At 41.0% G+C, this 23,328-nt stretch overlaps 1 protein-coding gene across 1 annotated transcript in view; it reads right to left on the bottom strand.

Annotated features, from left to right (window-relative positions):
- The window catches only part of pkd1l1 (polycystin 1 like 1, transient receptor potential channel interacting), a 148,194-nt gene that overhangs the window by 79,575 nt on the left and 45,291 nt on the right, over positions 1 to 23,328 (bottom strand). Inside the window, exons 20-29 of the mRNA XM_033039725.1 lie at positions 23,115 to 23,207; positions 18,971 to 19,036; positions 17,043 to 17,237; positions 12,155 to 12,229; positions 11,878 to 12,020; positions 10,140 to 10,260; positions 4,587 to 4,686; positions 4,032 to 4,224; positions 2,666 to 2,722; positions 1,070 to 1,279 (exon numbers count right to left, since the gene is read on the bottom strand). Of these exons, the coding sequence (XP_032895616.1) occupies positions 1,070 to 1,279; positions 2,666 to 2,722; positions 4,032 to 4,224; positions 4,587 to 4,686; positions 10,140 to 10,260; positions 11,878 to 12,020; positions 12,155 to 12,229; positions 17,043 to 17,237; positions 18,971 to 19,036; positions 23,115 to 23,207 (1,253 nt within the window). The remainder of the gene's footprint in view (positions 1 to 1,069; positions 1,280 to 2,665; positions 2,723 to 4,031; positions 4,225 to 4,586; positions 4,687 to 10,139; positions 10,261 to 11,877; positions 12,021 to 12,154; positions 12,230 to 17,042; positions 17,238 to 18,970; positions 19,037 to 23,114; positions 23,208 to 23,328) is intronic.

The following is a 23,328-nucleotide window of genomic DNA, read 5'->3' as shown; positions in this document are numbered from 1 at the left end:
CTTTTACTATAGATGAGGCCCTCACCAGGGTCTCTTCTATACCCCGTTACTCTGCTCTCACTCCCCATCCCCCCACTCGTAACAAGGGCAGAGTCCCCCTTGTCCTCACCTTCCACCCTACCAGCTGTCACATACAACAAATAATCCTCCAACATTTTCGCCACCTCCAATGGGATCCCACCACTGGCCACAACTTCTCATCTCTTCCCCTGTCTGCTTTCCACAGAGACCGCTCCCTCCATAACTCCCTGGTCAATTTGTCTCTTCCCACCCAAACCACCCCCTCTCCTGGCACTTTCCCTTGCAACCGCAAGAAATGCTACACTTGTCACTTTACCTCCCCCCTTGACTCCATTCAAGGACCCAAGCAGACTTTCCATGTGCGGCAGAGGTTCACCTGCACCTCCTCCAACCTCATCTATTGCATCCGCTGCTCTAGGTGTCAGCTGCTCTACATCGGTGAGACCAAGCGTAGGCTTGGCGATCTCTTCGCCCAACACCTCCACTCAGTTTGCATTAACCAACCTGATCTCCTGGTGGCTCAGCACTTCAACTCCCCCTCCCATTCCAAATTCGACCTTTCTGTCCTGGGCCTCCTCCATGGCCAGAGTGAGGACCACCGTAAATTGGAGGAGCAGCACCTTATATTTTGCTTGGGCAGTTTATACCCCAGCGGTATGAACATTGACCTCTAATTTCAGGTAGTTCCTGCTTTCCCCTCCCCTTCTCAGCACTCCCTCAGCCCACTGTCTCCGCCTCTTCCTTTCTTCTTCCCACTCCTCCCCACCCTCACATCAGTCTGAAGAAGGGTCTCAACCCGAAACATTGCCTATTTCCTTCTCTCCATAGATGCTGCCTCACCCGCTGAGTTTCTCCAGCATTTTTGTCTACCTTCCATTATCATTGTATGATTTCAAAAATTAAAAATAATCAGACGCTTATTTTGAAGGACCACATGGAATGGAAATAATCAGGAAAGTATTTGTTCTTAGTAACTCTCGATATCCCTGCTTATAAAATTGAATTTTGTATGAGAATATGCCTCATAAGACTATTTGTATTTTCTTACCAATAAAAGGTCAGTTGTCACTTTGAGACCGTCGAGAAACAGGTTCTTTGAATTTACTGTTCTGTTATCAGACACTCCCATCACATCAGCAACCAGATGAACCATTTTCTTCACTAATTCTTCATGCAGTCTGAAATCCCCAGATTCATTAAAAAGTTTAACCATCTCCTTAACTGTTCTTGTTACAGTCAGAGCACTTTCTGAAGTAACCTATCATGTCAAAAGGAAATTATAATTTTAACTGAAGAATAAACAGTTCCCATATCATATCTAACAGTGCTTTAAGATAATATCTCACGCCTTGCACACAGGTCAACGTTTTTATTTGGTGATACATAATTTCTGACTATTTTAATGAATAATTGACGATGGGGAAAAATAAATAATTAACAGACAAATTGGTGTAATGGGTCCATATGATTCTTGAGCAGCTTATTCTGATTTACCTGTAGTTAACTAGTTACTGCAGAGCACAGTAAACATCAATTGTAAAATTAAAAATTACCAGACCGCTTTCTCAGATGATAAATGGCATAATTGGATGTTTGACTGAACCTTGGTACCTGCAGCACAATGAGTGGATATGAGCTGACAAAAACATACGGTACGAGCCTATCAGATTGGTGTTGGAGTCCAACTCAAGTGACTCTTTGTGTATTAGTCACGGGAGTGGGTCTGCAATCACACATTACAATCGCTGCACTCTTTTAAATCTCTCTGCACACTATGGATGGCTTGATTGGAATCATGTATTGTCTTTCCGCAACAAAAGCTTTTCACTGTACACACGACAATAAATTAAACTAAACTTGGTTCCAATCTGGTTTCTCCAGCTTCAGTGTATATACATGTACACTCTGGATAAGGGTTGGCACAAGTTGGCAATGGCAGTTTGCATAGGTAAATTTAGCATCAGCAGTCACAACATGAGGAGCAACAGCAAGCATTGGGAAGAAAAATAAAATTCATTTGCATTGACCATCTCTAAAATAGAGGGTTTTTTTTAAATCAACATAGCATTTCAATCTAGGATATGTCTGGATAGCCAATTGTTATTGTAATAAAATTCTCCCAAAACATCACTGCAAAAAATAACAAGCAGTAAACAATTTGAGTCTTAGCATCATAGATTCAGAGCGTCAGGCAGCATGGAAACAACTTCGGCCAAACATGCCCATGTCATCCAAAATGCCCCATCTACATTTATTCCACTTGTCCTCGTTTTCCCCAGAACCCTCTTAACCTTTCTAATCCATGTATCTGTCCACCATCTTTTAACTGTTGTTATAGTAACTGCCTCAATTACCTCCTCTGGCAGCATGTTCCATATACCCACCATCTGTGGGAAACGGTTGCCACTTACCTTGCTAATAACTCTTTCCCCTCTCAACTTCAATCTTTGTCCTCAGGTCCTTGATTCCCCTACCCTGGCTAAAAGACTGCATTCCCTCAATCTAGTCCTCTCATGATCTTCCACACCTGTAAGATTACCCCTCATCCTCTTGCCCTCCAGCCTGCCCAATTGCCCAATGGTCAGGCTCTCAGTTCTCCTTGATCAATATTCAGATTTATTTAATGAGATGCAAGTTTCTTTACCTCATTGGTCACATTAATAAGGTCTTGCAAGGCAGAGACAGTTCCCATCAGCTCTCTCTGTAATAAACAATGATAATCAAGCTCATACAAAAGGTCATCATAGAAAATCAAAATTCAACTGTTATCCTTAGCAACAATAGCTACGCACTTCGTTTTTAGAGAAAGGGATTATTAGCAACTGTTTTTTGAAAATTTTATAAATCTTTTTCAGACTGTTTTACTTGTCATAAGAACATAAGAAATGTCATTGGGAGTCAGCCTTCTTCACCAACCTATCTACCTGTGACGTTAGGTCCCTGATGGGCCTGTCCCACTTAGGCAATTTTTCAGGCGACTGCCAGCGACTGTCAAGTTACCAGCAGTCGCCTGAAAAACTGGCAACTGGAACGGCAACTGTCAGAGTGGAACACACACACACACAAACACATCACATCCACCAACCCGTTATGCATGCGGGGAACAGGGCAAGCGGGAGAGCGCTGTCTGAATGAAATTCCACGGTGCAAAGCCAAGGGTGATACAGACACACACCACGATGAACAGGAAGGATGGCGCTGTAATTAAGATGGCTATACGCAGTGTACGGTAAGTCCTTAAAAAGAGGGGGAAAGAGGGGAGGAGAGGGGGGAGAAGGAGGGAGAAGGAGTGGAGACAACTTTTAAGAAGCCAGAGATACACGGCTGTGAAGCTTGGCGGATATTAACATTACCGGTCGGTTATCTTTGGTTCTGAAAACTATTGCTTACGTTTTTTTCCCCAATGAGCCAATGAAATTCACCGGTCAGCATCGGTTACAACCTATGGGAAACTACGAGAACCATTGACCTCCTGGCAACCCACTAGGACCTCCTGGCGACCCACCCATGGCACGAGAATTCTCGCTACTCTCCATGGCAGCTTCATTCTAGTCGCCGCTAATTTTTCAACATGTTGAAAAATTTGCGGCGACTATAATGTGGCCGCGACTAATTCACAGAATGCGGGAACTCCTCACGACCATGAAAGCAACTCCCCGGCAACTACCCACGAACATGCGGCGACCATGTGGCAACTGCATAGTCTCCTGCAGTTGCCTAAAAAGTCGCCTAAGTGGGACAGGTCCATAACTATGTCCTGATGCAGCATGAAGTGTTGATTGAGTTCGTAAGAGGGTGTGGGTGGTGGAGGGGTGGGAAGGCTGCTTTGTGGGATGTATTGAGCTGCATTCACAGCTTCCCACAATTTCTTGCTGTCTTGCAATGTAGTTCGCAACGTTGACTAAATTATCAGTATGTGTGAAAAATATTTCAAAGAAGTGGCAAAAGCAGAAGTGATCCAGTTAAGCCTTAATATCACTCCGGAAAACACATGCGTATGTGAACCATACCTGATTAGATGTAGGTAGATTGCAGAGAGCTGTGATTAAAGCATTTCTGGTTTGTTTCTGCAAATCTTGTCTGGCACTCCCCTTTTTATGAAGTCGATGGAGGACCATGGTCAATAACAGAATGTTATTTTTGGTTTCTTTTTGATTACCTAACAAAATTTGAGTTGAAAGATTCTGTAGCGTCTGGATGTACCTGAATATGAGAAGAAAAGATTAGCATTACTTCGGGAGTTTCTCATGGTGTACAGAAAACTCAGTTTATTTCTTCAATGGGTATATATCCAGGAATTAACTAAAAATACTTGCTTAATGCACTATTAGCTTGATAAATGTACAGATATAAATACATGGACGTTATTTTGGAATGTTGGAAATAAATATGTGGACGTTGTTTTGCATTATATTTATTGCATAACTTTCTAAAGTGACATTTCAGTCAATTATGCATTTTTAAGGGTATATTAATTTATTTGCTATTAGTTGACAAGGTTAAAACCTAAAATATATTTCAGAAGGAAGTATGATTCAAACTTCAGAATAGACTGATTTACTTACAGTTCTTCATTTGTTTTAATAGTTGGTAAAACAATTGGAGTAACTGAACACAGTTTTGTTTTTGATCCGAGTAGATCAGTGATCACAGTGTTGATTTTCACTATAATCATAAAAAAAAAGTGAAGAGACATCAAATGTAAAGCCTTACTGTTGGCACAATCCATAAAAGTAGTGATTAATTTAAATGTTTTCTAATTATTGGTAGATTATGAGTATCAAATGTTATTCAAAAGTTAACTTAATTAGCCACAATGGAAGAGAAATGTGAAAAACTGGACAACAAATCCAAATATTTCGTTAGAATTGAGAATGTAGATGAAGGGATTGTGCATATTGCATCACATTTTCTGGCAATATAAAGATAGGTGGAAAAATAATTTGTGGAAAAGCCACGGAGATGAATAGGTTAAATAAATGGGCAAAAGGATGGAAGGGGAAACTTTGAGAAATGTGATTTTTTTTTTCAAATTTTGAAACAATAGAAAATTAAGTTCAAGTTGTGATATTCAGAGAGATCTTGGTGTCCTTGTACAAGAAACACAGATAATTGGCATACTGAAGGCAAATAGAACATTGGCACTGAATGCAAGGATGTTGGAGTAGAAAGATAGGGAACAATTTTGGCAACTGTTCAGATCTATGGTGAGTCCACAATGGGAGTGCTGTGCTCAGTTTTGATATTTAAATAAGGAGATTGGTAAGCTTTGGAGTTGGCATTGAGAAAGTTTACTAGATTAATTCCTGGATTGCTTTCTGAGGAAAGATTAAGAAGATCAGACCCATGGAATTCTGAAGGGGCTTGGTAGGGTAGATGGGGCAAGGATATTTATCCTGGTGTAAGACCCTGCACCTAGGGGGCAAGGTATTGTGATGAAAGTTTTGCCTTTTAACACCAAGATGGGGAGGATTGTTTCTCTCTCTCAGAGGGTTAGCAATCATCGGAATTTTCTCTCCTTGTGAACAGTGGAGGCTGAATCATTCAAGGCCAAGTTTGATAGATGACTGGACTACAAGAGAATCAAGAATAAGAAAATGGAGTTGAGGCCAATAATAAGATTAACCAAGATCTGAATGGATGGTAGTGAGAGCTGCTCCTACTCCTTCATCCTACTATGTTGAGTTAGAGAGTCGTTTATACTGCTTGTCCCTTTCAGAATTGATTGGAGCAGAGACTGTGCATGGCAGGAAGACCAAGAGAGTTGGTGTAGCATGAAACAATGAAAAGCTCATAGAAGACAATATGGAAACCTGAGAAATTTATTGAGATCTCATATTCTTGACAAAATCTCAGATCCATGTCCCAATGGGGAAAACATCTATAATTTGTATCATTCTTATTTTTTATTGGATTTGCTCATTTCTCCAAAAAGAAAACTGTATAAAATAACAATGCCATAAATCAAATTGGGAAAGATTACATTTGGTTGGCATCATTCTTCCCTCCTGTAGCTGCTGCACAACAAATACAATATTGGCACCCCATCAGGCTTTCGACAAGGTCCCACATAAGAGAGTAGTATACAAACTTAAAGCACACGGTATTGGGGGTTCAGTATTGATGTGGATAGAGAACTGGCTGGCAAACAGGAAGCAAAGAGGAGTAAATGGGTCCTTTTCAGAATGGCAGGCAGTGACTAGTGGGGTACCGCGATGCTCAGTGCTGGGACTCCAGCTAATTACAATATATATTAATGATTTGGACGAGGGAATGGAATGCAACATCTCCAAGTTTGTGGATGACACGAAGCTGGGGGGGCAGTGTTAGCTGTGAGGAGGATGCTAGGAGGCTGCAAGGTGACTTGGATAGGCTGGGTGAATGGGCAAATGCATGGCAGATGCAGTATAATGTGGATAAATGTGAGGTTATCCACTTTGGTGGCAAAAACAGTAAAGTAGACTGTTATCTAAATGGTGGCCGATTAGGAAAAGGGGAGATGCAACGAGACCTGGGTGTCATGGTACACCAGTCATTGAAAGTGGGCATGCAGGTGCAGCAGGCAGTGAAGAAGGCGAATGGTATGTTAGCATTCATAGCAAAAGGATTTGAGTATAGGAGCAGGGAGGTTCTACTGCAGTTGTACAGGGTCTTGGTGAGACCACACCTGGAGTATTGCGTACAGTTTTGGTCTCCAAATCTGAGGAAAGACATTCTTGCCATAGAGGGAGTACAGAGAAGGTTCACCAGACTGATTCCTGGGATGTCAGGACTTTCATATGAAGAAAGACTGTATAGACTCGGCATGTACTCGCTAGAATTTAGAAGATTGAGGGGGGATCTTATAGAAACGTACAAAATTCTTAAGGGGTTGGACAGGCTAGATGCAGGAAGATTGTTCCCGATGTTGGGGAAGTCCAGAACAAGGGGTCACAGTTTAAGGATAATGGGGAAATCTTTTAAGACTGAGATGAGAAAAACATTTTTCACACAGAGAGTGGTGAATCTCTGGAATTCTCTGCCACAGAATGTAGTTGAGGCCAGTTCATTGGCTATATTTAAGAGGGAGTTAGATGTGGCCCTTGTGGCTAAAGAGATCAGGGGGTATGGACAGTTGATAGTTTATTCAAGCCTTGCTCATTATCCCTTTCTGTAAAAACGAAGTGCATAGCTATTGTTGCTAAGGCTAACAGTTGCATTTTGGTTTTCTATGATGACCTTTTGTATGAGCTTGATTATCATTGTTTATTACAGAGAGAGCTGATGGGAACTGTCTCTGCCTTGCAAGACCTTATTAATGTGACCAATGAGGTAAAGAAACTTGCATCTCATTAAAAAAATCTGAATATTGATCAAGGAGAATTGAGAGCCTGATCATTGGGCAATTGGGCAGGCTGGAGGACAAGAGGATGAGGGGAAATCTTACAGGTGTGGAAGATCATGAGAGGAATAGGTAGAGTGAATGCACAGTCTTTAATTAAGGAAACGTCAGCTTGTTTTATATTTAGTGCTTTATAAATGTAAGCATTCATATCCCAGGATCATTCAGCAATTCACAGTAATTCACAGTTACATGTATTATTAGTTACATTGGAAGGCAATTTGCAGAGAAAGATACCAAATGAAATGAGACCATCAGGAGCAGAGGGGGGATCTTATAGAAACTTACAAAATTCTTAAGGGGTTGGACAGGCTAGATGCAGGAAGATTGTTCCCGATGTTGGGGAAGTCCAGGACAAGAGGTCACAGTTTGAGGATAGAGGCGAAATCCTTTAGGACCGAGATGAGAAAAACATTTTTCACACAGAGACTGGTGAATCTCTGGAACTCTCTGCCACAGAAGGTAGTTGAGGCCAGTTCATTGGCCATATTTAAGAGGGAGTTAGATGTGGCCCTTGTGGCTAAAGGGATCAGGGGGTATGGAGAGAAGGCAGGTACAGGATACTGAGTTGGATGATCAGCCATGATCATATTGAATGGCGGTGCAGGCTCGAATGGCGGAATGGCCTACTCCTGCACCTATTTTCTATGTTTCTATGTTTCCCCAAGGCTAGGCTAGAAATTCACTTAATCCTGTCCACTGTCACGCTGCAACTCTCAACATCTGCAACATGCTTCTTAACCAATGAGTTTGCATTCATGCCTTCATCACGGTAGAATTCTCCAATAGTCTGTTTCCCTACACGTTGGAGTGCACTCTTGTCCAAACTTCATTACCCTGCATTAAATTAACCATTACAACTGAATGGTTGTTTCATGGTCTGCTTCAGCACTTCCAAGGCGGCGGCATCTATCATCAAAAACCATGCCCTCTTTTCACAGCTATCATTGGACAGGACCTACAGAAGCCTGAAGTCCCACACCACCATGTTTAAGAATAGCTATTTTCCTACAACTATCTGGGTTTTGAACTGGCCCAGTTAACCCGAATCCTATCTCAGCAAAGACAATATGGACCACCCCTTGTACTATTCTGGGTCTGGTTTCTAATGGTGTTTTGTAATATAGCCTTGTTTTTGCATAGTCCTTTTATTTTTACTGTCTGAATAACCATATAACCATATAACAATTACAGCACGGAAACAGGCCATCTCGACCCTTCTAGTCCGTGCCGAACACATAATCTCCCCTAGTCCCATATACCTGCGCTCAGACCATAACCCTCCATTCCTTTCCCATCCATATAACTATCCAATTTATTTTTAAATGATAAAAACGAACCTGCCTCCACCACCTTCACTGGAAGCTCATTCCACACAGCTACCACTCTCTGAGTAAAGAAGTTCCCCCTCATGTTACCCCTAAACTTCAGTCCCTTAATTCTCAAGTCATGTCCCCTTGTTTGAATCTTCCCTACTCTCAGTGGGAAAAGCTTTTCCACGTCAACTCTGTCTATCCCTCTCATCATTTTAAAAACCTCTATCAAGTCCCCCCTTAACCTTCTGCGCTCCAAAGAATAAAGCCCTAACTTGTTCAACCTTTCTCTGTAACTTAGTTGCTGAAACCCAGGCAACATTCTAGTAAATCTCCTCTGTACTCTCTCTATTTTGTTGACATCCTTCCTATAATTAGGCGACCAAAATTGTACACCATACTCCAGAATTGGCCTCACCAATGCCTTGTACAATTTTAACATTACATCCCAACTTCTATACTCAATGCTCTGATTTATAAAGGCCAGCACACCAAAAGCTTTCTTTACCACCCTATCTACATGAGATTCCACTTTCAGGGAACTGTGCACAGTTATTCCCAGATCCCTCTGTTCACCTACATTCTTCAATTCCCTACCATTTACCATGTACGTCCTATTTGGATTTGTCCTGCCAAGATGTAGCACCTCACACTTATCAGCATTAAACTCCATCTGCCATCTTTCAGCCCACTCTTCCAACTGGCATAAATCTCTCTGTAGACTTTGAAACTCTACTTCATTACCCGCAACCCCACCTATCTTAGTATCATCTGCATACTTACTAATCCAATTTACCACACCATCGTCCAGATCATTGATGTACATGACAAACAACAGTGGACCCAACACAGATCCCTGTGGCACCCCACTCGTCACTGGCCTCCAACCTGACAAACAACCATCCACCATTACTCTCTGGCATCTCCCATTCAGCCACTGTTGAATCCATCTTGCTACTCCACCATTAATACCCAACCATTGACCATAAATACTTTATGGTTAATTTATGTTTTGTATGTTCTCCAAGTCTATGTGTTGGTGATGCAATATTATCATTGTACCAGTTCCCCAATGTATTTCTGCATATAACAATAAACTCAACTTTATTTTTCTGACTTGAACCCTCTTCAGCCTTGTGTTTGTGACTCCTCTCAATTTTTCTAATCCCAGCTTCCTTTACAAGCTCCAATCCATCTCTTTCTTTACGATATCAGCATTTTCTTGGCCCAACTCCATGGAAGAATCTCACTGAACACATCTTCAGCAGTCCTAAAATCTTCCCTTTTGAACATGCTTTTAATCACCGCCCCTAACTCTAACTTACAGACCTTGTACCCATTGTCTATTTCCATATGGTCCTTTGTACATTATCTGTGCTTAGCATTCAATGTAATTGCATGCCTTTGTTTTAGATGGGACTCACACTTATATCCATCAGTTGGTTCTCCAGCGGGCAAATGAAAATAGTATTCATGATCCCTTCCATCATATAGAACAGTTTCAGCTGCATTACCAATACTGTAGCTATACTCATAATGCAGATCCTTGAATAAGAAAAGAAAATGCAGTTAAATATGACACTGATTTTATGACTATTTTTCCAATCATTAGAATTCATTAGATGTCAATTTAAGGCACAACTTTGGTATCATACAAATATAGTTGATTTAGCTCTGCTCATTCTGATCTCTGAATTACATACCATGTTGCTCACATGATGGGTGTTGGAACTACTTTTCCAATCTGTTCACAATGATTTAAAACCAAACCATAAAATTGGCAACTTACAGAATGTTGACAACAGTGACTGTATTTTCAGACCATTAAATGCACATCCTAAACTGATATTATTTAGAAGAGACTTAAATATGAAGTAAATAGAAAGAGTAACCGTCAGAAGCAAACACTTAAGGGCCTGTCCCACTTACGTGTCCTTGGCACTCAAATTACGCGACCTCGTGGTCGCTTTGAGCCGCGATGGTCCCGCGAAGGTCGCACGCGATTTCAGGCGTACGCACAGCCATCTGGAGCACGTGATGTCATTTGAAGATGGACACAAAATGCCGGAGTAACTCAGCGGGACCGGCAAGCATCTCTGGAGAGAAGGAATGGGTGACGTTTCGTGTCGAGACTCTTCTTCAGTCTGAAAGAAGGGTCTCGACCCGAAACGTAACCCATTGCTTCTCTCCAGAGATGCTGCCAGTCCCGCTGAGTTATTCCAGCATTTTGTGTCTATCTTCAATTTTCTTGGCCCCGCTCTGCGAGTAGAAGTGGGGGCGGATCCGGACCGCAACGGTCGTGAGCCCCAGGCCGAGCTCGGCGATCGTTTGCCTGCTTCTGCTGCTGTTAGATGTGAGACGTTGCGTCGCGTAAAAGTCTTGGGCCTGTCCCACTTCTGCCATCAGTTCCGCGACAGGCCGGTGGTGCGCGAAGATTTCTTTCGCTACAGAAATTTCGGAGCCCCGTGCGATGTCGCGCACAACTACATACCCCTCCGCGCTTCTCAGTGGGACCGGCCCCGCGCGGCCATACAATGCCCGTGCGCCTCAACGTGACCACGAGGTTGCGTAATTTGCGTGCCAAGGACACGTAAGTGGGACAGACCCTTTAGCTGCCTTCTTCAATAGAAAATTATTCTTTAAGTGTCAATGATCATTGGCTGGCTGGCTGTATTCTAAATCACAGACCATTAAAGGAGTTGTTAATATATCAATATCATTAATTTAATAGAATATATTGCAAGGTAAAGAATTAACTAGTTTCCTCCAACTGTAATTTTAGATCTTCTTTGAGATAAAATGTCTGCATTAATTATTTCAAGGTTACTTTATCTTAAGGTTGAAAATAGATAGCTACACAAGGCAAGGGTACAGGACATATGACTTACAGTTTCATATTGCTCCTTAAACTGATTTTAAAGACGGTACACAGTGATACTGTACTTGAGTTTGACTTGATTATATTTATGGATAGCATTATCTCATTTGATTGGATACCATGCAAAACAAAGCATTTCATTGTACCTCAGCACACATGACAATAATAAACCTAAACCTAAGCCAATATGTTCAAGGCTTGAGCAACAGCAGTCCATATTCTGACACAGCACACATATAAAGGAAATGCTTTTCAATACTACTTTTTGAACGCGACAAACTCACCTTCCTCCCTGATGTACAGAATATACTGTAATCTGTCTGAATCTCTAATCCTTTGCTGGGTCGCACTTCACACGTCAATCCCCGAGGAGCCTCGTTGGTGAAAAGAAAATGTTGTGCTTTTCCTGTTTCTCTCTGGCCTCTAACTAGTTGGTGTGTTGAGATGAGATAACAAAATATTACAAACTCAATAGACATGTCTAATGTAAACAGAATCAAAATTTACTTTAAAATGTTGAGAATTTCTATTGTTTCCTTTTTATCTAAAAGTCTTACTCACCAATAACTTCTAGCATGTAAACTTTCTTACTTTGCAGGCCAAAGGGTTTAAATGTTAGTGTTTGTGATTTTGTACCTGTGGAAAAAGGCGTTTGATTAATTAATCAATGTGGGGGGGGGGGGGGGAGGGGTATTGGTGGGGGGGGATGAGGATGGGTGGTTGGGGGAAGGGGATGGGGTGGTGCCTTGCACAAAAACTAAATAGCTAAATCTTAAACCAAAATATTTGATAATAGGCTGTGGGCCGAGGAGCTTTATTCTACAGTTTCGTGACCCAAGTCACCAAACTACATGAAATTTTCACATATTGTGTAAAGAAATTATATAAATCACCCCTGAAACTCGTCATGAACAAGACTTGCACATTTTTTATTAAATTAGAGAAAACCGGAAAAATTTCAGGTCATTTTTTGTCCAATCAAAGCACGTTTAACATCGAGTTGTCTGCCAGTTGGCCAATCACGCGCTTTGCTTCAGGCTAGCACACAAAATGGCTGAGGGTGCCTCTACAGATGCCTGTTTTACTGGAGATTCCGATTTGTTGTTTTGTGGAATACATGTCGTGGAAACTTGCAGCAGGGTAATTGAATTTAGTGAGAAAAGCATTAAAAAGGCTGAAGAATGTGCTGCTAAGTGGAAGAAAGCCTTGAAAGCAAAGTCGCTGCTGAGGTGCTGGAACACAAAGAAGACAGCCAGGAATCAACTCTAACTGAAAGGTAAGATCTAAAGTCTGAATTTATGAAAATCTATCTGTATGGACTTTAATTAATTTAATTGCACCCTTTTATAATGTGAATAAATTCATTCACTTTTTTCATTCATTCATTCATTCATTCATTCATTCATTCACACATTCATTCATGAAGTTGAGGGCCTAAACTATATGTATCCATAAAACAGTCAATTAAACATTGTCACTAATGCCAGCTTGTTGTAGAGTAATAAGTCTTTAACAGCTAATCTCGGAGCTGCCTGCGATAACTTACTGGGAAAAAGTGCTCCGACCGCGGGGCCTAGGTACCCGTGGTATAGTGAAGCCGCGGTCTCAATTAATAAGCGGCCGATTCGCGAACGCGGAGCCGCGGATCATCTCCGTGGGCGGACGGAGGGGGGGGAGGCTGTACATAGTGCCGTCTGTAGCGGCCGTTTTCAGGCCCCGACAACGGGAGAAAAACGGAGGGATATTGATCGCACTTTATAGGCTTCCATTGCAGTGAGAAATGGTCAGAAATGGTTGATGTTTCTGTAGAAATGAATTGGTGATATGTGAACTTGAACTAGTTTTTCTATGGTAGTAACCTATTGTTATTCTCATTAACATTCTTCTTGGTTTCTTGGTCCTCCAAAATATTCCAAATGGAATTTAAACTGGAGGTGGAATTTTATTAAGATTAATTAACATTATTTATTAACAATTATTAATTAATTTATTAATTATTATTAATTAACAACATTTATTAACATTAAGAAGAGGTTGACACTTTATGAATTGAAGTCCATGCAGACCTAGGTACTATGAAATGTTTCTTTCTCTAGCTATTCTGCACCCTCTGCTCCTGCACTTGAACTTGAAGTCTTATCTATGGCAGTAAATTAGTGTCAGTCTCATTGACATTAAGAAGAGATTGACATTTTATGAATTGAGGTCCATGCAGACCAAAGTAATATGAGATTTTTTTTTTCTGCAGCTTCTGCCCCTCCACTCTTCAGAGCCTGTCCACACAAAAGTGTTTTGTGTGGACATGCACTGTGCTTTAATGAACACTAATTTGATAATTTGCAGACTTGCCATCCCATCTACCTGGACATGCATACATGTTTAATTTTCCTCATTGATATGTCGATATTGTCTTACATAATATAAAACATGAAAAGATGTAAAATACACCCTGACACATATTATCTTCTATTGTTAGGAAGCAGCAGTGTATCCCGGGTTATCTTGCAGAGTGCTATCATCACTTCTGCAACATAACAACAATAAATCGAGCGATAGCAAAGTCTAGAAGGAAGAAAGGTAATGATAGGACTCAAACTACAAATCTTTTTACTTATGGTCATATGATGTTACTTTGAAAAATGAAAAGATATATTTGAGGATGTTGATTTATTTTACTTTTCATTCCTTTTCTGTTTTCTTTTTCCTCTTTCAATTGAGTTCAAGACGCTGAAAAGCCTGAAGCAGATGAATCACCTCAAGAGGCAGTTCCTGATGGTGAAGCAGATGAGCCGGCCCCAAAGAGACTGCTTCGATCCATGACAAATCATAGTCAACAAACAGCAACTGTCAAGCACAATGACCGCAGGCATGTCCTACCAGCGCATTGCATCATTTGTAAATGTTCAAAGTACACAAAATAAATAAATTGTGGAAAAAAATGATTATATAAAGTTTTATTTTAATGTGGATCGTTTCACTGTTTATTTGGTCAAATTATTTAAACAATGAGTGAATTACTTATGATAATGGCGTGCCGGTGAATGACTGCGACAATCCACCCACCGATCCACACATACACGCATACATACGCACATCCACACACACACATCCATCCATACGCACACTTCCATGCATGCAAACACACACATACATGCACACATAAATCCGCACACACACACATCCATTCACACGCATACATGTACACATCCAAACATACATGCACACATACATCCATCCACACGTACATACACACTTACATCCACAGATACACGTTTGAAAGGCATACACAGACACACACACAAACTAGAGATAAACAATGCAACACTTTTAGGGTTCTTTTAGGTCAAAGTTAATAGCCCTCATTTTCAAAGGCACCATCGGGGGGGGGGGGGGGGGGGATCTGTCCTGACCCTTTATTTAGGCAGGTTCATGAGCCCTTAAAACCTGGGACATCTGCTGCAGTCTCATTTAATTTCCTATTAAAGCGACTGGAACATGCCTGCCTGGCACTGCCCCAGTCCCACTATGGCCGTCACCCCCACTCTGCACACTGGCAGTGAGTGGGGTTCAGTAAAGGGAGGAACCCACAAGAACTGCCCTAACCCATTAATTAGGCTGGTTCAGGAGCAGGACCTCTGCGACAGTGTCATTAAAAAAAACACTCACAATTATATTCATCATATTATTTTAATATAATATAATTATACTTAATTATATATGATAACATTCATATTAACAGGTTATATATATATAACCTGTTAATATGAATGTTATCATAGATAATTAAGTATAAATATATATAAATATATATATATATATATATATATATTGGTATAATAATATATAGTTTAAATGGACTGCAACACGGAAATAGGCTGCCCATGGTATAATACGGGCATTGGCCACTAGATGGCGCTTATTTTCCCGATTTCATTTTCTAATTAGTTTAATTAGTTAATGTACAACTTTTGGCAATGACGAGTTATGACATCCTTCTCAATTATATTTCATCTAAATCTGTGGGAAATTTCATGTAGTTTGGTGACTTGAGTCACGAAAACCTATTTCTAGACACATTTTTGATGCTCGGCCCAGCCTATAAACACGCCCTTTTCTTCCATCATGTGGCACCATATTTTCACTGTTTGAAAATACTGTCTATTCCCATTTCCTTCTTTAATAGTTATTTTTCTTAAGTCAAAAAGCAATTTGCTTTCAAAATAATTCAGCTTTAGAAATGACCGGTGGCAGAGATTTTTCCCTTTCTACTAAACCTTGCCAAAAAAGAATTGTTCATCACAGTGTATTGACTGGAAAGAGTACCTGAGCTGCATGAAGGACTGTTTCTCTTTCTCAACACAGACATTCTTTAAACTCCAGAGCAATTTAGACAATGAAAATCTTCTATAATATGTTTTCTATTGCTGATATTGTTATTGTGTCCAACATATTCTTTGATACGTCGGAACCAATTCCAGAAGGATTCTGTTTTGATCTCTATTTTATCAGCATCCCATTGATCAAGAGCTGCAATACTTTCTCCAGTTCAAACTTCCCATTACTTGCTTTGCCATCAGAAAGAATTATGCTTCAGTATATTGCTGGATTTATTTAATAGCCAATTTTTACCCAGCTGCAGCCAATGTTTTGCTTACTATCTATGCACCATACCTATATTTCCAACCATAAAACTGCTTATTTATCCAAATCTGCCATATATTTTGAATTCTTATATTTAGCTTGAATTTAGATTTTTATCGGTACAGAAGCAGATATTGTAAAACACCTCATTGTTCTTTGTATAAACATTTAATTCCATTAATCTTCAAAACAATGCAACCACAACTGAGCCCTTCAAAAGGCTGTTTTCACCAATGGTACCAACAATTTGCAGGGATCGATAATAAATATATCCAGCATGTGACCCGAGAAGTTACAAAACCAGCCGCTAGAGAGAAAGAGACACTGGATATGTATATGGTCTAATGTGAGAAGTTAAAAATCAAAACCCTGCTGCGTCATTGAAATATAATTAGCATAAATCCAAGAAGACAGCTGGAATTAAGTTGGGGTGACACAATGTCTGGAATTCCTCAAGAGAATTGTGCTGGGGACAGCACCAGCTCCCCAACCAATAGAGCAACCGTCACAGGTAGAGAATGGGATTTCTAGGAGAACTATGTTGAGGCATTCCATGGAATATGGAAGGGGAATGCAGTGGTTTACATTAGTGAAATAAGCCAGAACAGAAGTCCACACTGGGCTTCGCATCAACAAATTCTTGGTGAGCTTGTCATGAAAGCTACTGTGTTATCTATTTCAGAAGAGAAAGAGCAGGTACTGATTGTACATTTTAATAATGCACTAGATGCAGGGAAGTGCAAAAATTCACAAGTTTTTGAATAAAATAAAGCCCATTTCCTTTAATGTTTTCAAATAGGCTAGTTACCTGTGGTGGTGAATGTTTCAAACTTCCCATTATTAATTTGCACTTTAGTCCATTCGATCATGGGAGTGGGTCTGGATGGAATTGGAGGCGGAATGTCTGGGAGTACGTCATCACCACCTCCCGTTTCCGATCCAAAATTGGATCCTTCATTTCCACCGGCACCTGTAGCAATGCTATTCCCACTGGATCCACCTCCTGTGCATCAACAATTTAGAAAGATTAAAAGTAAACATTCAGATGCAATATTTTGTTCCAAAATAAATGTTTAGTAAGGCTTTCCCTTAAGCTAAATATTGCACATTGCAATTACTGCTAATGACATCCTCAGTGGAAAAAAAGCCATTTTTCTTTTATGATCCCATACACCAACACCCAAAACCCGTCTGACATCGCAGACCCTTTCTTGGTAAATGTGATTTAGATTAGATTAGATTCAACTTTATTGTCATTGTGCAGAGTACAAATACTGAGACAACTAAATGTTTTTTTCACCATACAGCCATACGAATAAAAAAAATTAAGAACACAGAACACGATAGTCTATAACATAAACATCCCCACACAGCGGTATCACAGTTTCCCACTGTTCAGTCAACCTCCTCTTTGATGTTCTTTGATGTTCACCCGTGGTCGGGATCTCCCGAGCACTCCGCAGTCGTCGCTATGGGCGGCCCGATGTTCAGGCCCTCTCGCCGGGATGATGGAACTCCGACTGTCGGAACGGAAGAGCATCCTCAGCGGCTTGGACTTCGAATCGACTACTTCCTACCGGAGTCCACGGCTCCCGAAGTCCACAGGCCGAGCTGGGCGGAGATTTAACGCTGGCGACCCTCGGCAAAGGGTCCCAGGACTCCGCGATGTTGGTCAGTGCCGCCCGCGCTGGGAGCTCTGCAAACCACAGCTCCGCGATGTTGATGCAGCAGGCCGAACACTCCAGAGCTTCAAATGGCGATCCCAGGTAAGGCATCGCCCGCTCTACGATGTATCCAGTGCTGCGCCGCCGCTGCTGAAGCTCTGGTCCGGTCTCCGGCAGGAAATGCCGCGCCATTCCAGTTGGTAGGCCGCGAGGAGAGGGGCGAGAACGCGACTCGGAGAATAGTCGTATCCTCGCCAGGAAGTGACTGGGAAACGGTTTCCCCCCTTACCCTCCCCCCCCTCCCCCACATAAAATTCTAAAAAAAAATCCTCCAAAACATACTTTAAACAAATGTCATTCCAAGTAGAAAAAGAAAGTTAAGAGTCCAGAGTCAAGAGTGTTTAATTGTCATGTGTACTGATGACAAAACAATAAAATTCTTCCTTGCAGCAGCAGAACAGGCCTATAAGCACAGCACTCATAGATAACTTGACTTGACTTGATAACATAACAAACAAAAAACATCATAAATTAAAAATCCCAATATTAGTACAAAAAGCCAGAGTTCTATAGTCCAACCAAAACAGTTCACAGTTCATGGTTTAGTTTGTGTTTTGTCATGTTCAACAGTCTGATAGTTGTTGGGAAAAAGCTGTTCTTAAACCTGGCGATCATAATTTTCAGATTCCTGTACCTTCTTTCCAATGATAGAAGTGAAATTAATGCGTGGTCATGTCATGAAATAAATTACTTAGACTATGATAGATGTTTTGGAACACCCACAAAAATGGGTGCATGATAACTGTTCTCGTAGACCCTAAGCTTCCATCACCAAAGAAAGACTTTGCTGATACCATTTCAAACTCATGCGGTATTATTAATTTATCGGTATTCAGCCAGGGCAGAAATATCCATTGGAAGGGAAAAAAAGAAGATTCTCTCAAAGAATCTGCAGTTTTGATCATTCATCCATGTAGCTAAAGTACAGCAAGAGACAGAAGATATGAAGGTAAATAGATAAAGCATTTTATACATCCAAAACTGATATACCAATTTAATTACAACCATGTACCTTGAAATCCTGGTCTCCCACCAGATCCGAAAGTCCCTTCTACTGTATTATAATGTGTGTCATATTCTGCATAAAAATGAAATGACACGTAATACATCAGAGCAAAAGTAGAACAAGTATTGAATTACATAGTCTAGACTGTGAAAGGATTAGGAGCTATTTTCCAATAAAAATCCAGGTTATAAGATCAGGTAGAAAATGTATTGATAACCAGTAATAATTATTGATGGGTCACTCAAATACAAATCTGTACATTAATTGTATCATGCAAAGATCACACACTTATTCAAACATATTTGTGCATAACAATATCTATCACTTCTAATCAGCACATTGTATCCTTTAAGCGGCCTTTTCACGGGGCGACTTGACGCAAGAGTTAACATCGTGGGAACCTCGTGCGATAACAGTACGGCATTCGTGGACCACCGTGGACCACCGTAGCGCTAACGGCAGGTCATCATGTAACTTGGTCACTTGGGAGAAAATTCAAGAAAGTTTGAATTTCTCCAAGATTGACTTGTACACTTGTGGTTGAGTATTGCAACATTATATGAATGTAGTGGCCAGTGCGATATCCGTAATAACTCTTGCGGGTACCGTGGGAACTCCTGCGAACGGTGAACCCGGAAGCTGGACAGAGGGGACAGAAGGTGAGTAAAAATTATCTTCTGTGGGATTGAATTTAAAAAATAAATAAAAATAAAAATTTGCATCCGCATATGGACATCAACTTATTCATGAGTTATGTTAATGAGATTCAAGAAAATAACTATAATCTTTAAAAGGGACTTTAAAAGGAACTTTACTGAAAGGTTACGCATTTTTATGGTCCGTGAGAAATTTTTCACATGTACTTCTTTGAGAGATACAGGTCGGAGTCCTCGGGTCCAGGGGTCCGGAACGCTAACAATCAATGTTGTACAGAGACCCGTGTAAGGAATGAACTGCACATGCTGGTTTAAACCGAAGACAGACACAAAAAGCTGGAGTAACTCAGCGAGTCAAGCAGCATCTCTGGAGAAAAAAAGCTGATGTTTCGGGACGAGACACATCTTCAGACTCAATTCCGATTAGGCTGTCTGAAGAAGGGCTCCGATTCGAATCGTCACCTATTCTTTTTCTCCAGAGATGCTGCCTGACCCGCTGACTTACTCCAGCTTTTTATGTTTTTCTTCCCAGATCTGACTTACCTGCTGAGTTACATCAACATTTTGTGTCGTTCTGTGCGTATTAACCAGCATTAACCAGCGTCTGCAGTTCCTTTAGACATTACATAACTTCAGATTTTAGAGATATAGTGCGTGGGAACTCCTGCGAACGGTAAACCCGGAAGCTGGACAGAGGGGACAGAAGGTGAGTAAAAATATCGACAAGGGAACATGTGTCCTTCGAGGACGTCCCACCTAATTGTCATTGTTGGATAATCTTTTTAACAGGAACACTTGCAGAGATGGCTCCCAGAAAATCTCAAAGAAAGGGGGTAAAGCGTGTCAGAGATGTTTTTGCCATGTTGCGCTATTCAGTTTCTATATTGTTTCAGTTTCTATATCTATATTGTTGCTCTATTCAGTTTCCCAGGGGGTCGGGACGGGACTGGAGTTGGGAGGGAAAGGTGGGGGAGTCGAGGGAGAGGAGGGGGAGACAGATGGGGGTGTCTTCATTTACTGGCGGCGGGTGTCTGTCACTGAAACAGGCAGGTGAGATTTCACATCCACCTTGTGTGTGCCTCTCTCTCTCCCTCCCTCTTACACAGGCTGAGAGACTCTGCCTCTGTGAGTGTACGTCTCTTTCTCCCCCTCTCCCACACACAGTAAGACCGAGGTACTGTGCTCAGTCCATCTGTGTCTCCCACATACACAGTAAAATATGTCTCCAAATGAGCCAATTCAACCAAGGGAGGATATATATAGTGTGTGAAAAAAAAAGTTACATAATTTGTGTCACGTGTAGTTCACGATGTTCATTCAAGATTTAACGCGAAAGCTCGGGAAACGGACAAGTCACTCGCACAAATAACAGAAATGCCGAGTACCGTGGGAACTCTTTATCTACCCCCGTTATATCGTGCGAGACTCGTGCTGGACCACGACCTCTTCACTCTGGTGACATCTTGCGTCAACTCGCCCCGTGAAAAAGCCCCATAAGACTGTTGAGACCCTGAAAAAACCCTAAGTCATTTCCCATAGATGAATTTCCCAAAGAGATTCATCTTATGAAGAAAGACTGGATGCACTCAGCTTGTACTCGCTAGAATTTAGGAGATTGAGGGGGGATCTTATAGAAACTTACAAAATTCTTAAGGGGTTGGACAGGCTAGATGCAGGAAGATTGTTCCCGATGTTGGGGAAGTCCAGAACAAGGGGTCACAGTTTAAGGATAAGGGGGAAATCTATTAGGACCGAGATGAGAAAAACATTTTTCACACAGAGAGTGGTGAATCTCTGCCACAGAAGGTAGTTGAGGCCAGTTCATTGGCTGTATATAAGAGAGAGTTAGATGTGGCCCTTGTGGCTAAAGGGATCAGGGGTTATGGAGAGAAGGCAGATACAGGATACTGAGTTGGATGATCAGCCATGATCATATTGAATGGCGGTGCAAGCTCGAAGGGCCGAATGGCCTACTCCTGCATCTATTTTCTATGTTTCTATGTTTCTTGTTAATTTACACAGTGAAGCTTCACAGGCATTGTCAGCATTTATTTCCCACCTCAAATGGTCATTGAGAAAATAATTATGAGCTATCTACCTGAACCACTGTGAACTTCGTGGTGAAAATATTCCCATAGAACAGTTTTGGTAGGTTGCAGAATTTAAACCTAGATATGCTGAAGGAAGATCAATATACCCTTGCCAGAATTACAGTATGTGTGTGACTTGCAAAGCTATCTGCAGATAGTGGTATTGCCAGGGATCTGCTTTATCCTTTTAATGGTGGAAATTGTTTTGAACAATAGAGAAATGTAGAAACATAGAAAATAGGTGCAGAAGTAGGCCATTTGGCCCTTCGAGCCAGCACCGCCATTCAATATGATCATGGCTGGTCATCCAAAAACAGTACCCCGTTCTTGCTTTTTCTCCAAATCCCTTGATTCTGTTAGCTCTAAGAGATAAATCTAACTCTCTCTTGAAAACATCCAGTGAATTGGCCTCCACTACCTTCTGTGGCAGAGAATTCCACAGATTCACAACTGTCTGGGTGAAAAGGTTTTCCCTCATCTCAGTCCTAAATGGCCTATCCCTTATTCATAATATCCCTGCTGATCAATGCCAGATAACACACATGGCAGCTTTGGTGCTCAGGTGAATTGATGTTTAGTCTTGTGGACAGCATCCCAATAAGGTGAGCTGCTCAGTTACAGTTACAGTTGGTGTTAGGCTTAGGTCTGAAGAATGTTACATCACAGCCTTAACAATTGCCTCAGATGGTCAAAATGTTTGGGAATTCAAGAGATGAATAACTTGTCACAAGAAATCCAGTTTCCAACTTATTGTTATAATGACAGCATTTATGTGGTACAGATCTTTTTAAGTTTACAGCTCACAGTAATTCCATGAAGTTGATGGGAAGCCAACTGCAATAATCATGCTTTAGATATCAAGGATTGATGGTTCAGCAAAAAAAAAAAATGCTGGAAAAACGTAACAAGTCAGGCAGCATCTGTCTGATGCAGAGAGAGAATGGGCAGACTCTGAGTCTGAAGAACAGTTCTGATCCAAAATGTTGCCTGGCCATTTCCCTCCACAGATGCTGCCTGACTTGTTGAATTTCTTTAGCACTTTGTTTCTTACTCAAGGTGACCTAATCTGCAGTCCCGTGTATCTCTGATTAATAGTTCTTGCCGCAAGTGACTAATCTCTCAAGTTGCCAAAGTCTTTCCACTGTCTAAGAAACACATGTTGGGCTGTGATGTAATACTCTTTATGCATCTATTTTTCATTTGTGCAAATCAAGAAACTGAGATGTTGAACATGATGAATGAAAATAAGGAGGGTTGAATAAGTTATACATAAATTGGTGGTATATACCATTCTTGAACAATAACAGATAGTCGAAACAGACAAATAACATTTTCAGTGTGCAAACAGAGTTAACTGCAGACTGAACAAAAATATGCTGAGATACTTTTCCCAGAACTCTTTACCTGTTGTATCAGTGGTGTTCTCTGTTGCGTTGGAAGAACCTTCTCCAAAGACACTTCCACTAATAGTCATATTGGTGTTGTTGCTGGCGGTTGCTGAGGAAGGTGAGAAAAGAAAAGATACGTGTGCACATTAGTTTTTAATTGCAACCATCTAAGTCTCACTCAATTTTTTGAATGGAAAAATATAAAAGACTCAGGTCCACTATACAATTGT

The sequence above is a fragment of the Amblyraja radiata genome, chromosome 2, assembly GCF_010909765.2.
Source record: "Amblyraja radiata isolate CabotCenter1 chromosome 2, sAmbRad1.1.pri, whole genome shotgun sequence".
NCBI classification, from domain to species: Eukaryota; Metazoa; Chordata; class Chondrichthyes; order Rajiformes; family Rajidae; genus Amblyraja; species Amblyraja radiata.
Note: the sequence above shows the minus strand (reverse complement) of the source record. Positions and strands in the feature narration are given on the sequence as shown.